Raw genomic sequence first — 14404 nt, forward strand, 5'->3', positions numbered from 1 at the left:
ACCACATTATAAGTGCCCTGTCTCCTATATAAGGAGATGGGCGCTGTAATGTAGGTGACAGTAATGCTTTTTATTTTAAAAAAAAACGATCTTTTTTCACAAAGTTAGCAGAGATTTTAGTTTAAGCTAATGAGCTTTCTTAATGGCCAAGTGGGCGTACTTTTACTTTCGACCAAGTGGGCGTTGTACAGAGGAGTGCATGACGCTGACCAATCGGCATCATGCACTCCTCTCCATTCATTTACACAGCACTAGCGATATAGATATATCACTATGTGCAGCCTCATACACAAGCCCTAACATTACTACAGTGTCCTGATAATGAATACACATGACCATCCAGCCTGGACGTCATGTGTACTCAGAATCCTGACACTTCTGACTTTTTTTTTGTGAGATTCCGGCAAGTGAAACCAAATCTCGTTTAGCTCCGTGATCTCGCGAGATTTGGTTTCACTTGCCGGAATCTCACAAAAAAAAGATTCAGAAGTGTCAGGATTCTGAGTACACATGACGTCCAGGCTGGATGGTCATGTGTATTAATGTTTTTATTAACTTAAACAAATAAACACCCTGTTTTTTTTTAGTGATCAGCTGAGTAAAAGGTTTACAGATCTAAGATTGTGTCCTGTATTCCCCATTTGCAGCACAGAGGTGGCTGCCTATCTGTGTTTACTATCCAGTATACTCTATGGGAGATACAGGAAGAGTCTCTGTTCTCTTTTGGTATGGAGAGTGAGTGTGCATGTATGGCTACCTTTCCACTAGAGCTGGGCAATTAATCAAAATCTAAATTCAGCGCAATTAATAGTCTTGCGAATTTCGGATTTATCAATTATTTTCTCCCGGTTTGAACTGTATCTGCATCTTCAGGACGCAGATACAGTTTAACCCAATGGTAGAGCAGGGGACCGTAAGCTATCGTTAACTATGTATCGCTGGACACGAGGCAGTGAAGTAATCGCACCTGTCTGCGCTGAGCTGCACAGAGCAGAGGGATCTCCTCCACTCTTCATTGGAACATGTTTAGGAGAGTATGTAGATTATTAACTTTATCATGTACTATTGGGGGTGGCTGTGGGGGCATTATACAGTGTAGGGGCAGCTATGGGGGACTTTATACTGTGTGAGGGGAACTATAGGGGCATTATATTGCATGGAAGTCCGTTATGGGGGCATTATACTATGTAGGGGCAGCTATGAGAGGGCAGTTATGGGGCATTATGCTGTGTGGTTGGCAGCTATGGGGGGCATTATACTGTGTGGTGGCAGCTATGGGGAGCATTATACTCTGGGGGAAGCTATGGGGCACTATACTGTGTGGGGGCATATTATATACAGCAGGCTCAGGGGATAAATATTTACTCAATGGCGTAGCATGCAAATGGGGGGGTGGCACACAAAATGGGTTGTGGCCTAAATAATTTACTTGTAAATCAAGGTTGCATGTTAAATTAATTATGATTTTGATTTAGGTCATAATTGCCCAGCCCTACTCTCCACTGCAAAAAGGGGATGCTGGACCCCATTCTCAGAATGCATACCAGGCTGCAGAGCTCATGCGTGGGGCTGTGCACCGTTCACACTGTGAAGTACATAGCTGGAAAAGTGGACAAGGAGCCACAGTTTGAGCACCCGAGGGCCTCCATCTTCGCACCGTTGCACGGGGTGGTTTAGATGAAGCCTAGAGAGCGGTGTCAGGTGGGAGTGTGAGATTTCCAGTAGTGCTGCGGTGGGTGAGATGTAAGAGGAAGTGCATCAAGTAATCTTCACACTTCCTCAATATTCAATTCCCTGAGAATGTGACAATTGTGTAACTATTGTCCCGAAATAGACACCAGCGTAATTAATTTATTTTTTTATAACATTCTTTCGCAGTTAATCACTTAAAGGCTATGAAAACCTTTGAATGGTGTATTTTTACATTTTTTTTTAATAAAAAGGTCAGAGTGATTGGTGCAACTTTATAAATTAGTTTTTATTAAAAATTATTATTCTTTACTTTTTGAGATACAGCTGCTCTGTATTCTGTATACAGAGCAGCTGTATCATTTGCTAAATCTTGTTCCCGTCAGGTCCGCGGGACTGACGGGTTCAGTGAAAGCGGGTCCTGCGTGTGTCTAACACACAGCTTCCACCTGTAATCGATCTCACCTAAGTTCATAACTTAGATGTGATAGATTACAGGTGGATCCTGTGTTTCAGAGACCAGCATAATCCACTGACACTGAACCCATCAGGTCCGCAGAACTGAACTCGGGTCATAGCGAAAGACACAGCTTCTTTGTATAGAGAATACAGAGCAGCTGTATCTCAAAAAGTAAAAAATAATTTTGAATAAAAACTATTTAAAGTTGCACCAATCATACTAACCTTTTTATAAAAAAAAAAAAATTGCCATTCAAAGGTTTCCATAACCTTTAATACGCTTAGAAATTAGATATTGTGAACCGTTGTGATAGAAATAGTCTTTTCCTGACTTCTGTGTATATAAGTAATGTGCTCAAATGCAAACACAATATCCATTCTTTAGGGCATCTGTAAGACAAACTAGGGGGACCTTTGGTTGTTGATCAGGGACTAGAACAAAGCGGCTGCTTATATGTAAATCATGCGGGCCACCTAGCGGTAATGGGTGCTAAGATTATTCCTGTGGATATATTCGTAGCACTTGTTCTACATGTGGTGATTATCCACCAGTTTGCATGTTTATGGAGTTTAGCTTCTATACTTCTACAATGTTTGTTTTGTGTAACATTTACTTTCACACATCAGTGTCACTTATTTAAGTAAGGGGGAGCTCTTAATTGTTCAACTCTGTTGCAATTTTCCCTTCCAGGTGTCGGTCTAAATAGCACCACACAAAGTGTGCTAAGCCGCCCCATGCAGCGGAAACTGGTGACACTTGTTCATTGTCAACTGGTGGAAGAAGAGGGACGGATTCGAGCAATGAGAGCAGCGCGGTCGCTGGGAGAGAGAACAGTTACTGAGCTTATATTACAACACCAGAACCCACAACAACTCTCCTCCAATCTGTGGGCAGCTGTTCGTGCCCGCGGCTGCCAGTTCCTGGGACCAGGTAATATAAGATGTTCTCTATAAAGACTTATTCATGATCTTATAAAGTAATGCCATATCTCTGGGATAAGACATCACTTTATGATCGGTGCGGGTCTGACCTCTGGGGCTCCCACCAATCCTGAGAATGAAGGAGTGGCCATGCTGATTTAGCGCTGCATACCCTTCTAAGTTTTCACTGCACAGTGCAATGCTAAATCAGCTCTGTGATAAAAAATGGGGAAGCAAAAAGGAGGATCCTATAGGGCGCTGCTGCGTGGTTATTAGAAGATAGTCAATGATGGTAAATACAAGAGTAATACGTGAATATTTATTTAGGCTACGCGTTTCGACACTGTACCAGCGTCTTCCTCAGGCCTGAGGAAGACGCTGGTACAGTGTCGAAACGCGTAGCCTAAATAAATATTCACGTATTACTCTTGTATTTACCATCATTGACTATCTTCTAATAACCACGCAGCAGCGCCCTACAGGATCCTCCTTTTTGCTTCCCCATTTTTTATCTCGACTAGCGGTAACCGTTCTGGTTTACCGGCTTTGGATCCTGGCAGCAGCACGAAGTGGACCTATTATCCTTGCCTTTAATACGTATTTTCGAGGTGAGCAGAACTGATCACGTTTATGGCTCTCCCGTTATCCCATTGACCTGCACCATGTGGCGCCGTGCTTTTTGCTTCTGTATTTAAATCAGCTCTGTGGCCCCTTCATTCTCAGAATCAGCAAGGGGTCCCACGATCATAAAGTGATGGCATATCCTAGCTATACGTCAACACTTTATGAGATGGGAATAACCCTGTAAGCCATTGATTGTTTATGAACACGGAGCTGCAATGAATTTGTACAGCTAGTTATGACAATGTGACCATTTATCGTTGTACTTTATGGGCCACGCTCATAAGTTGGCTGAATAGACTGACGTTTTGTCTACTTCTCCATTTCAGCCATGCAGGAAGAAGCCTTGAAGCTTGTCCTCTTGGCTCTGGAAGACGGATCTGCACTCTCACGGAAGGTCCTTGTTTTGTTTGTGGTACAAAGACTGGAACCGCGCTTTCCTCAAGCCTCGAAAACTAGCATTGGGCATGTTGTCCAGCTGTTGTATAGAGCCTCCTGCTTTAAGGTAAGACAAGTACATGGTGCTTACATCACATTAGTCTACAAGGACTGTCGCTCAGCAGCAACAATTGCTTCATTGATCCGGTGTAGCACCCGGAAATAGATTGTGTTCTGTTTTAGTCTTTGTTGAAGAGATCACTTTCACATGTGACTGGGCATACATGGTCCAATTACCGTCGTATTGGCCTGGATTCGGGTTGATTGCATGTAGAAAATTAAAGGGATTGTCTTACAGAAAGAGCCCTCTTCAGATGTCCTATTATGTGTACCGTTCTCTATGAGCCATAACACAGAAATGCTCCCACGTTAATGGATCTGGCCAGTCGTTCTAGTCAATACATTGTCGGCAGCTGCAATGGAAATGTATAACTAGATGCGGCTTCCTCGACGATCACAGCCAGGGGCTAGAGAAGCCGGTATCGCAGTGATTAAACGATTCACCGCTCTAACTTTGTTTTCATGAGACAACCCTTTCAAAAGTTGTCCACCTAAAGCGAAGTCCTGTCCAGATGATCTGATACTGAGGGGTCCTGCTGCTGGAACCCTTGGTTGCTTACCATTTTCCTGGCATTAAATAAACATTGAAGTGAATGGGTCTCCAAGTAACACATAGACGTGCCGGGTCCACCAGAGCCATTGCCACTATTAGTAGAGGCTCCCTGCTGAATGTGCCTGAGATTGGAGGATCGGTGTGTCCAGCCTTCCGCTATATGAAATAACCACGTAACTGTGTCCTTCTATGTTGTGTTCTAGTGAAGGGTTTAGTGTAAGGCCTTATTCACACGACGGTGAAAAACGTCCGTGTGACAGCCGTTCTTTTAACGATCGTCACGGACGTTTTCAGAACAATTATGTTCTATGGGTGTATTCACACAGCCGTTTTTTTAACGGCCCGTGAATAATGGCTGTCAAACAATAGGAAACGTCCCCCATAGAAATCAATGGATTCGTTTTTAACGGCTGTCAATACATGAAGCAACGGTTAAAAACGGATCTGTGGCATGGGGATTGGCAAGGGAACTACTAGTTCCCTTGCTGGCTATCGGCGCCATACTCACCGATGAAGCGCAGTCGTCTTCACGGGTTCTGCGAAGGCGACACAACGTCACCACGCCGCCTTGGCAGATCCCGCGCAGATGAGAGACCAGACATGAAGACGAGAGACGGCGCTGCATCAGGGAGTGTGTAGTGCATTGTTGCGCTCACTGCAAGGGTAGTGTGGCGCTAGTACAGGGGGCATTGTACATAGTGGTCAACTAGTGAGTTTTCTGGCATAATCTTCAGGGAGGCTGGTGTGGCATAATCTACAGGGAGGCGGTGTGGCATAATCTACAGGGAGGCGGTGTGGCATAATCTACAGGGGGCGGTGTGGGATAATCTACAGGGGGGCGGTGTGGGATAATCTACAGGGGGGCGGTGTGGCATAATCTACAGGGGGGCGGTGTGGCATAATCTACAGGGGGGCGGTGTGGCATAATCTACAGGGGGGCGGTGTGGCATAATCTACAGGGGGGCGGTGTGGCATAATCTACAGGGGGGCGGTGTGGCATAATCTACAGGGGGGCGGTGTGGCATAATCTACAGGGGGGCGCTGTGGCATCATCTACAGGGGGGCGCTGTGGCATCATCTACAGGGGGGCGGTGTGGCATCATCTACAGGGGGGTCTGTGTGGCATCATCTACAGGGGGGTCTGTGTGGCATCATCTACAGGGGGGTCTGTGTGGCATCATCTACAGGGGGTCTGTGGCATCATCTACAGGGGGTCTGTGTGGCATCATCTACAGGGGGTCTGTGTGGCATCATCTACAGGGGGGATGTGAAACAATCATGAGAATGACCTTCCTTTGGGTGTTTTTAGGTGGGTTGGGACAAAAAACACCTGACCAATGAAATTAATCAGTTTGGTTTTTTTAGCGACCAGGATAAACTGATGCAAAATGGATGTCAAACGGCCATTAAAGGCGGACTGGAAATGGATGAAAATTTTGTGCAAAATGGCCATGAAAGACGGAGTTGATCAGTTTTTAATGGCCGTTTTTTTTCACTGTCGTGTGAATGTGGCCTAAGCAATTGTGCAAGTTTACTCTCTAATAATTGAGACACAGAATGCATGTAGTTTCTGCTGGATAATATTCACGCTAGACAGTAATAATTGATATGTAGATATTCGTGTATGTAGCTCTTTTTTTTTTATCCTTTTGTAAAATGAAAGTCTTTATTATAATTCCAGGTCACAAAGCGTGATGAAGATTCCTCCTTGATGCAGCTAAAGGAGGAGTTTCGCACTTATGAAGCGCTGCGCAGAGAGCATGATTCTCAAATTGTGCAGATTGCAATGGAGGCCGGCCTGCGCATCGCCCCCGATCAATGGTCCTCTCTTCTGTATGGGGATCAGTCTCATAAATCCCATATGCAGTCCATTATTGACAAGGTAACCGCTTCATTCCTGCTCTTTTCTTTTAAAATCTTGTTGCACTTTTTCAGTATATTTCGCGTTTGTCTCCCTACATTTATAGACTTTCACATTTGGCCCTGAACCATCTGGTTTGGTTCAGTGATACATAAATTTCTACCGTTTTACATTGATAGCCCATGCTAGACGTCAGTTAATTTATTACAAGAAAGTTTTTGTTAAGTTGCAGACCCCGGCCTCATTTGCTCAGAGTGTCCAGGAACTGACCATTGCTCTGCAGAGGACTGGAGACCCTGCCAATCTCAACAGATTACGACCTCATCTAGAGCTTCTGGCAAATATAGATCCAAGTCCTGGTAAGTTAACAGCAATAAACGTAGGACGGAACATACAGGTTGTGATGGCAACTAAAATGCAACTCACCATTATTGTGTTTTTTTTGTGCAAGCTAAAAATACAGTGAACTTTTATAGGCATTGCTGGGGAACTGCCAATTTCCTGGTTATCCCGTACCGGATAATGGTTCTCACATGTGGAAATTGTCAGCTAAAACGACTAAAACACATTTATTTCCATTTGAAAGGAAAGTTACTGCTGCGGCGACCAAATAAAACGCTGCGTTACTAATGCGGCAGCTACAGGGGATATGTGGTATCGCTCCGCTCTTGCTCATAGAGTGGGGTTATGAGCAGACGGACCCATCTCCCTATGCCCCCTTACCTTATGATGATACTTTGTGCTAATAGAGCAGGTGTAAAAGAGTTGTCTTCATGAGACGGCCGCGTTCGGTTTAATGTTTTTGTTTTGTTTTTTTTATAGAAAATTGTGTTCGTTACATTGCATTTATTTTAAGACGAAGTGCATAATAAGGAAACTGCATCTGTAAATCTTTTCCGTTTTAGATGCTCCACCTCCAACATGGGAGCAGCTGGAGAACGGTCTTGTGGCTGTGAAGACTGTTGTACATGGGCTGGTTGATTACATCCAGAACCACAGCAAGAAGGGGACTGACCAGCAGCAGGTGAGCGAGGCTCGGAGCTACCACATGATTCAGGTACCACACCATAAACTACAAGTCTATCCAAGATCGTTTTCTTGGGAAGCCAAGTAAAAATATGCAATGCAGCAGGATTGAAGCTGTAGCCATGTGTGACTTTATTTCAGTTGTTTGCAGCGGGAGTATTCGGCTATGTTCACACAGAGTATTTTGCAGGCAGAATTTCTGCCTCAAAATTCCGTTTAGAAGTTTCCGTGTCAAAAAACTTGTCAAAAAACTCTGTGTGAACTTAGCCTTAGACATGCACAGCGTTACAGAATGACAGTGAACACATTTGCTAATAAATGTAGAAACTGTTGCTGTAATTTATGCAATGTTTGTATAAAGTGATTCTAAACACTTTTTAATATAAATGTTTTTGGTTTTTTTAAATGCTGTATTGTTTTCAGCGCTGCAGCTTCTATGTATCCACGTCACGTAGAAGCTGCAGAATACCACTACAAGCCAAATTCGTCAGTGAGCCGGACTGCAAACGGCTCGTGTGACAATCTAACCCTAAGACGACCTTCTCACACATCTTCTTTATACGTTTTAAACTGCATCAAAAAACGCTAACCGGTTTCAAATAAAACCGGTGTATTTGGTGACGTTTTTATGTGGTGTCGTTTTGTACATGTTTTTTGTTTTTTTTTTGTTTTTTTTTTAGGCTCCCCTCCATACCCAGAGCATGTTGCGTTGGGGGGGGGGGGGGGCGCGCCACTGACACCAGAATTGGCTTAAAAACGCCACAAACCAAAAAACGCAGTTGTGTAGTGCATTTAGTAATTTACTATAGACTTAAATGTAACATCTGGCCGCAGTAAAAAAAAAAACGCCACGGGAAACGCAGTATAACGATGTGTGTAAATCCAGCCTAATGCTGATCAAATCTAAGTTGATGAATGTGTTTAGGATTATACGATGCAATAAAATAAAAAAAGTCCCTAAAAGTTTCCATAGCCTTTAACTGTCTGACTATAGATAACCGCAATAATTCTGCTTTTCAGAATATATTGTAGAATTACTGGTAATTTAAATCTCGAATATAAGACCGACAAAGGTATATAGCGGTTTCAGGTTTTCATTAGATAAGATTTATCGTTTCTAATATTGTGACAATTTCTTTTATGTGTTTTTTTTTTTCCCCTTTTACGTGTATGTCCGCCTGATTTATATTGAATTAATCGGCATGAAATGAATCAGGATTGTAAAGATGTTGAGTTACAGACTGTATCATAGTCCAGAGCAACATTCAAAATCTGTTCCTACACAGCGGATTAGTTGGGGATATTTGGCGCAGAATCCTCACCGAAAATCCGCACATAGTAAAATTTAAGGTTGAACATAACCCCATAGTGGGAGAATCTGTGCAGATTGGAGACATGAAAATTTGCAGTATGCCCATTCTGTTACAGATTATTTCCCAGATTTGCTGCAGATTTTTATCCATTTCTGTTCAGTTGGTGAAATCTGCCAATAGATTCACATCAAAATCTGCATCCTGTGTTCTTATTACCTGTTTGTATTTGTTTGCTATTCCTCTGCTGGCTACACACAATTTTAGTTCTTGTATATTGTGTATGTTTTTTGTGCTCTCTGTTCTTTTATAACTTTGTTTACATAAAGAAAAATGCAAAAATAAATAAACAAATCCACATCCAATTCCACATTTTACACATGAGGATAAATCTGCGGATTTCAAGCCGCTCCTCAATGGATAAAATAGTGTAAAAACGACACTTCCTAGAACGGAGATCAAGCTCTTATAATACAGGCTGTAACTCCAGATCAGTACAAGATGTCATGTATTTTCAAATTGGCAGTTTTTGCGTGTTTTTAATGTGTGTGTGTGTGTGTGTGTGTGTGTGTGTTTTGTGGCATTTTTTCCCGAATACAGAGTTTTTACTGCCTGTGGTGTTTTTTGTTTTGTTTTTTTAAAGCTGCATTTTTCACACTTTAAATCATCCGTATCAAAGATCGTGCGATTCAAAGTGTCCACTTTGCTTTTATTCTGAGGGAAAAAATAACCTGAGGATGTCTATGGTAAAACACATCAATAAGGGCATGAAAAAAACACCAAACCAACCCTAGCCACAACTTGCAAAAAATGCCACCCAAAAAACTCAAGCGATAAAAGGCCACCTTTAAAAAAAAAAAAACAGTATTTGTATTGCATTCAATATTTCGCCAGTGACTTCCAGCTAACCTCTGCCCGCAGAGTTTTATGCTAAAACAAAACAAAAACCACGGCAATAAACACCAGGAAAAAAGGAACAAAAAAAAGTGAGTTTTCCGAAAAACGCTGCCTGTGAAGGTAGCCTTAGGCTTCGTTCACATCTGCGTTGGGGTTCTGTCTTAGGTTTCCGTCAGAACGGGTCCCTGAACAGACACGAACGGAAACCAGAGGTTTCCATAACCATTGATTTCAATGGTGACGGATCTGGTACCCATGGTTTCCGTTTTGTGTCTGTTGTGCACCGGACCTGTAGTTTTGCCGGAAGCAATAGCGTAGTCTGTCTGTTCAGGGTCCCGTTCTGACGACAACCTCCGACGGAACCTCAGAACGGGACCCCAACGCAGATGTGAACGAAGCCGAACTCCTCTTTTTATGTAAATGTATTATATTTGTAAAATGGTGTCTAAGCGGACATACACGTAAATAAAACAACATTTTATTTATCGCAGGTTATGTATAAAAAAAATCCTATTTTTAGTGACTTGGTAATATAAGCTGAATTAGTATAAAATAATCCTTTATTTTGCTTGCTGTCTCCTAAATCTTATTGTTAGGCCAGATTTCTGCATTGTATTTTAAAATCACAAAGGGCAGCCATTCAAATCAATGACGTAGTGTCTACAATGTTGTGTTCAGAGCAGTGCCTAAGGGGTTACTGCACTATGGAAAACGGTGGAGGTCCAGGAGCATACGTCTCCGATGTGATATCACATGTATCTACTGTATTTTCCCTTTAAGGGGTAGTCCCAGAATGGACAATTAAAGAGGCTCTGTCACCACATTATAAGTGCCCTATCTCCTACATAATCTGATCGGCGCTGTAATGTAGATTAACGAGTGTTTGTTTTTTTTATTTAAAAAAAAAACAATCAATTTTGAGCAAGTTATGAACAATTTTAGATTTATGCTAATTACTTTCCTAATAGATAAATGGGCGTGTTTTTACTTTTTTACCAACTGGCCATTGTACAGAGGAGTGTATGACGCTGACCAATCAGTGTCATACATTTCTCTCCATTTTTAGCAGTACTCACAACACAGCGAGGTCTCGTGAGCTCACGCTGTGCAGTCACATACTCCCACATTAACTTTACCGAGGTGTTTTGAGAGTGAATAGACATCACCTCCAGCCAGGACGCGATGTCTATTCACACTCCCGACACTTCGGTAAAGTTTCTTGGGGACTTACTCACTTGATCACGCTGTGCTGTCATTCACAGAAACTTGACCGAAGTGTCGGGAGTGTGAATAAACATTGCGTCCTGCCTGGAGGTAATGTCTTCACTCTCAAGACACTTCAGTAAAGTTAATGTGGGTTTATGTCACAGCGCAGCGTGATCTCGCGAGTGAGTACTGCTAAAAATGAATGGAGAGAAGTGTATGACACTGATTAGTCTGAGTCATACACTCCTCTGTACAACACCCAGTTGTCTTTTAAGAAAGTAGTTGGCATAAATCTAAAATTGTTCATAACTTGCTCAAAATTGATAGTTTTTCAAAATAAAAAAACACACTTCTCTACATTACAGCGCCGATCACATTATGTAGCACTTATCTGGTGACAGAGCCTCTTTAACTATCCACAGAATAGGTGATAATTGTCTGATCGCTGGGAACCGTACCGACTGTGAGAACTGACATCTCAAACGATCGCCTTGACACCCCCCCTGCGATCGTTCCCCCCCCTCACTACTTGACAGCAGACACACCGCTGCATTCAATGTCTATAGGACTGATGGAAACAGCCAAGCGCTGTGTTCGGCTGTTTGTCAGTCCCATAGACATTGATTGGAGCGGCGGCGGACGTGCTAAACCATCGCTACATTCAGACTTCAACACTGCGGTCAAGCAGTGACGAGTAACGGGGGTTCGGGACCACTGTTCTCGCAAACGGTGGGGGTCCCTGCGATCAGACAATTATCATCTCTTCTGTGGCTAAATGATTGTCCAATCTGGGACAACCCCTATAAACATAATTATGGTAGACAGAACAACAATGTTAAACTGGCGATACACAACACAACTTTTATGCAGGGAACGATGACTGGTGACAAAAATTGGACTATGTCTGGGGCTGCTAATGAGCATTTCTTATAAGAAGCCTGTGATCACTTTAACATGTAAACCTCCGAGCGGCTCAAACGATCCTTCGCTTTTCACTAGAAACAGCGAAGGTTATGACCGCCGCAGCAGGGTTTCCCGGAGAGTCTCACCGCCAGTCTGTATGGATTTGGCGTAAACCGATCTATGTCCAAGTCTGCAATTGTGACATGGTACTGTCTTATGATAGTGTGTGTATACAGTTTGTTTTATGTATTGGATTGATAGAGGCTTGTGTGACTTCTGTATGTGTAGTGTATGGTCACTATGACTGCCGCTGTTTAGTGGGTTTGACCATGTAAATAATATCCACCAGTATTTGTTGGCTTGATGGTGATTTGCAGGGCAGCTCTAATAACCTTCTTTGTATTCTTTGGCACAGCCTCCACAGCACAGCAAGTACAAGACCTACATGTGCAGGGACATGAAGCAGCGGGGAGGATGCCCCCGTGGGGCGAGCTGCACCTTTGCTCACTCTCAAGAAGAGTTGGAAAAGTAAGATGATATAGATTATTTACTGAATTCCCTTTAAAAAATAATAATAATGCTGAGATCCCCATCGATAACTAGAATGAAGAGGCCTACTGCGCCTTAGCCTTCCAAAAAAATCCTATATAGTTATAGTATTAGTGATCTGTGGGGGTATTGGCATCTTTAAAATGACAGTGATTCTTTCATTTATGTGAAAAGCCTTAAAGAGGCTCTGTCACCGCATTATAAGTGCCGTATCGCCTACATAAGGAGATCGGCGCTATAATGTAGGTGACCGTAATGCTTTTTATTTTAAAAAAAACAACCTATTTTTACCACTTTATTAGCGATTTTAGATTTAACGAGTTGCTTAACCCCTTAGTGACCACTAATACGCCTTTTTACGTCGGTCGCTAATGGGCTTTAGGCTAGGCTGACGCCTTTTCACGTCAGCCTAGTCTAAGTGCTGCACGGGTCTCCCGTGCAGGCAGGAGCCGGGGCTCTGCTGTCTGATGACAGCTGAGCTCCTGCTCCAACGCCCGCGATCGAAGTTTACTTCGATCGCGGCCGTTTAACCCGTTAAATGCCGCCGTCAATAGCGACCGCGGCATTTAACTTTGTTTACAGAGGGAGTGAGCTCCCTCTGTCACACATCGGCGGCCCGCGAATGAAATCGCGGGTCTCCGATGGGTTGTCATGGCAGCCGGGGGCTTGATAAAAGCCCCCAGGTCTGCCCTGGACATATTCCTGTTGGGACGCGCCGGAGGCACGTCCTAACAGATTGCCTGTCAGATTTACACTGAAATACAATAATGCTCTGGTATACGAAGTATACCAGAGCATTATAGCAGCGATCGGAACATCGCACAGTAAAGTCCCCTAGTGGGACTAATAAAATAAGTCATTAAAGTGAAATAAAGATTATTAATAAAAAGTACAGTAAAAAAATAAATTCATTTTTTCCCATAAAAAGTGGTTTTATTTAGTAAAAGTGTAAAAAAAAAAAAAGTACACATATGTGGTATCGCCGCGACCGTAATGACTCCATTAATAAAGTTAATATGTGATTTAAACCGCAAAGTGAACACCGTAAAAAAAAAATGCAAAAAACCATGGCGAAATTTCAATTTTTTTTCCATTGCCCCCCAAAAAAGTCATAATAAAAATGAATCAATAAGTCCCATTCACCCCAAAACAGTACCAATCAAAACTACGTCTTGTCCCGCAGAAAACAAGCCCAAAAAATCACTACATTGATGGAAAAATAAAAAAGTTACGGCTCTTGGAAAGCGACGATGCAAAAACAAATAATTTTAGTTCAAAAGTGCTTTTATTGTGCAAAAGTCGTAAAACATAAAAAAACCTCTACATATGTGGTATCGCTGTAATCGTACCGACCCATAGAATAAAGGTAACATGTTATTTACGTCGCATAGTGAACGGCGTCAATTTAAAAACGCATAGAACAATGGCGGAATTTCAGTTTTTTTTTTAAAATCCCCCCCCCCCCCCAAAAAGGTTAATAAAAGTTAATATAAAAATTATATGTACCCAAAAATGGTGCCATTAAAAAGCACAACTAATCCCGCAAAACACAAGTCCTCATACAGCTATGTAGACGAAAAAATAAGAACGTTATAGCTCTTTGCATGCGACTATAGAAAAACGAATAAAATAGCTTGGTCATTAGGGCCTAAAATGGGCTGGTCACTAAGGGGTTAATGCCCAACTGGACGTATTTTTACTTTAGACCAAGTGGGCGTTGTACAGAGGAGTGTATGACGCTGACCAATCAGCGTCATGCACTCCTCTCCATTCATTTACTCAGCGCATAGGGATCCTGCTAGATCCTTTTGTGCTGTCTTATACGAACACATTAACAATACTGGAGTGTTTAGACAGTGAATAGACATTCCACGGGATGTCTATTCACAATCTCAGCACTTCGTTACTCTG

General features: G+C 42.6%; 1 protein-coding gene across 4 annotated transcripts in view; it reads left to right on the forward strand.

Annotated features, from left to right (window-relative positions):
* The window catches only part of RC3H1 (ring finger and CCCH-type domains 1), a 75405-nt gene that overhangs the window by 45616 nt on the left and 15385 nt on the right, over positions 1–14404 (forward strand). For 2 of the 4 annotated variants that reach the window (XM_075833060.1, XM_075833063.1), the window contains exons 4-9: positions 2840–3079; positions 4020–4195; positions 6423–6623; positions 6829–6961; positions 7508–7659; positions 12360–12472. In XM_075833060.1, the coding sequence (XP_075689175.1) occupies positions 2840–3079; positions 4020–4195; positions 6423–6623; positions 6829–6961; positions 7508–7659; positions 12360–12472 (1015 nt within the window). The remainder of the gene's footprint in view (positions 1–2839; positions 3080–4019; positions 4196–6422; positions 6624–6828; positions 6962–7507; positions 7660–12359; positions 12473–14404) is intronic. The other 2 variants (XM_075833062.1, XM_075833061.1) reach the window with 2 other exon arrangements.

The sequence above is a fragment of the Rhinoderma darwinii genome, chromosome 7 (genome assembly GCF_050947455.1).
Source record: "Rhinoderma darwinii isolate aRhiDar2 chromosome 7, aRhiDar2.hap1, whole genome shotgun sequence".
NCBI classification, from domain to species: Eukaryota; Metazoa; Chordata; class Amphibia; order Anura; family Rhinodermatidae; genus Rhinoderma; species Rhinoderma darwinii.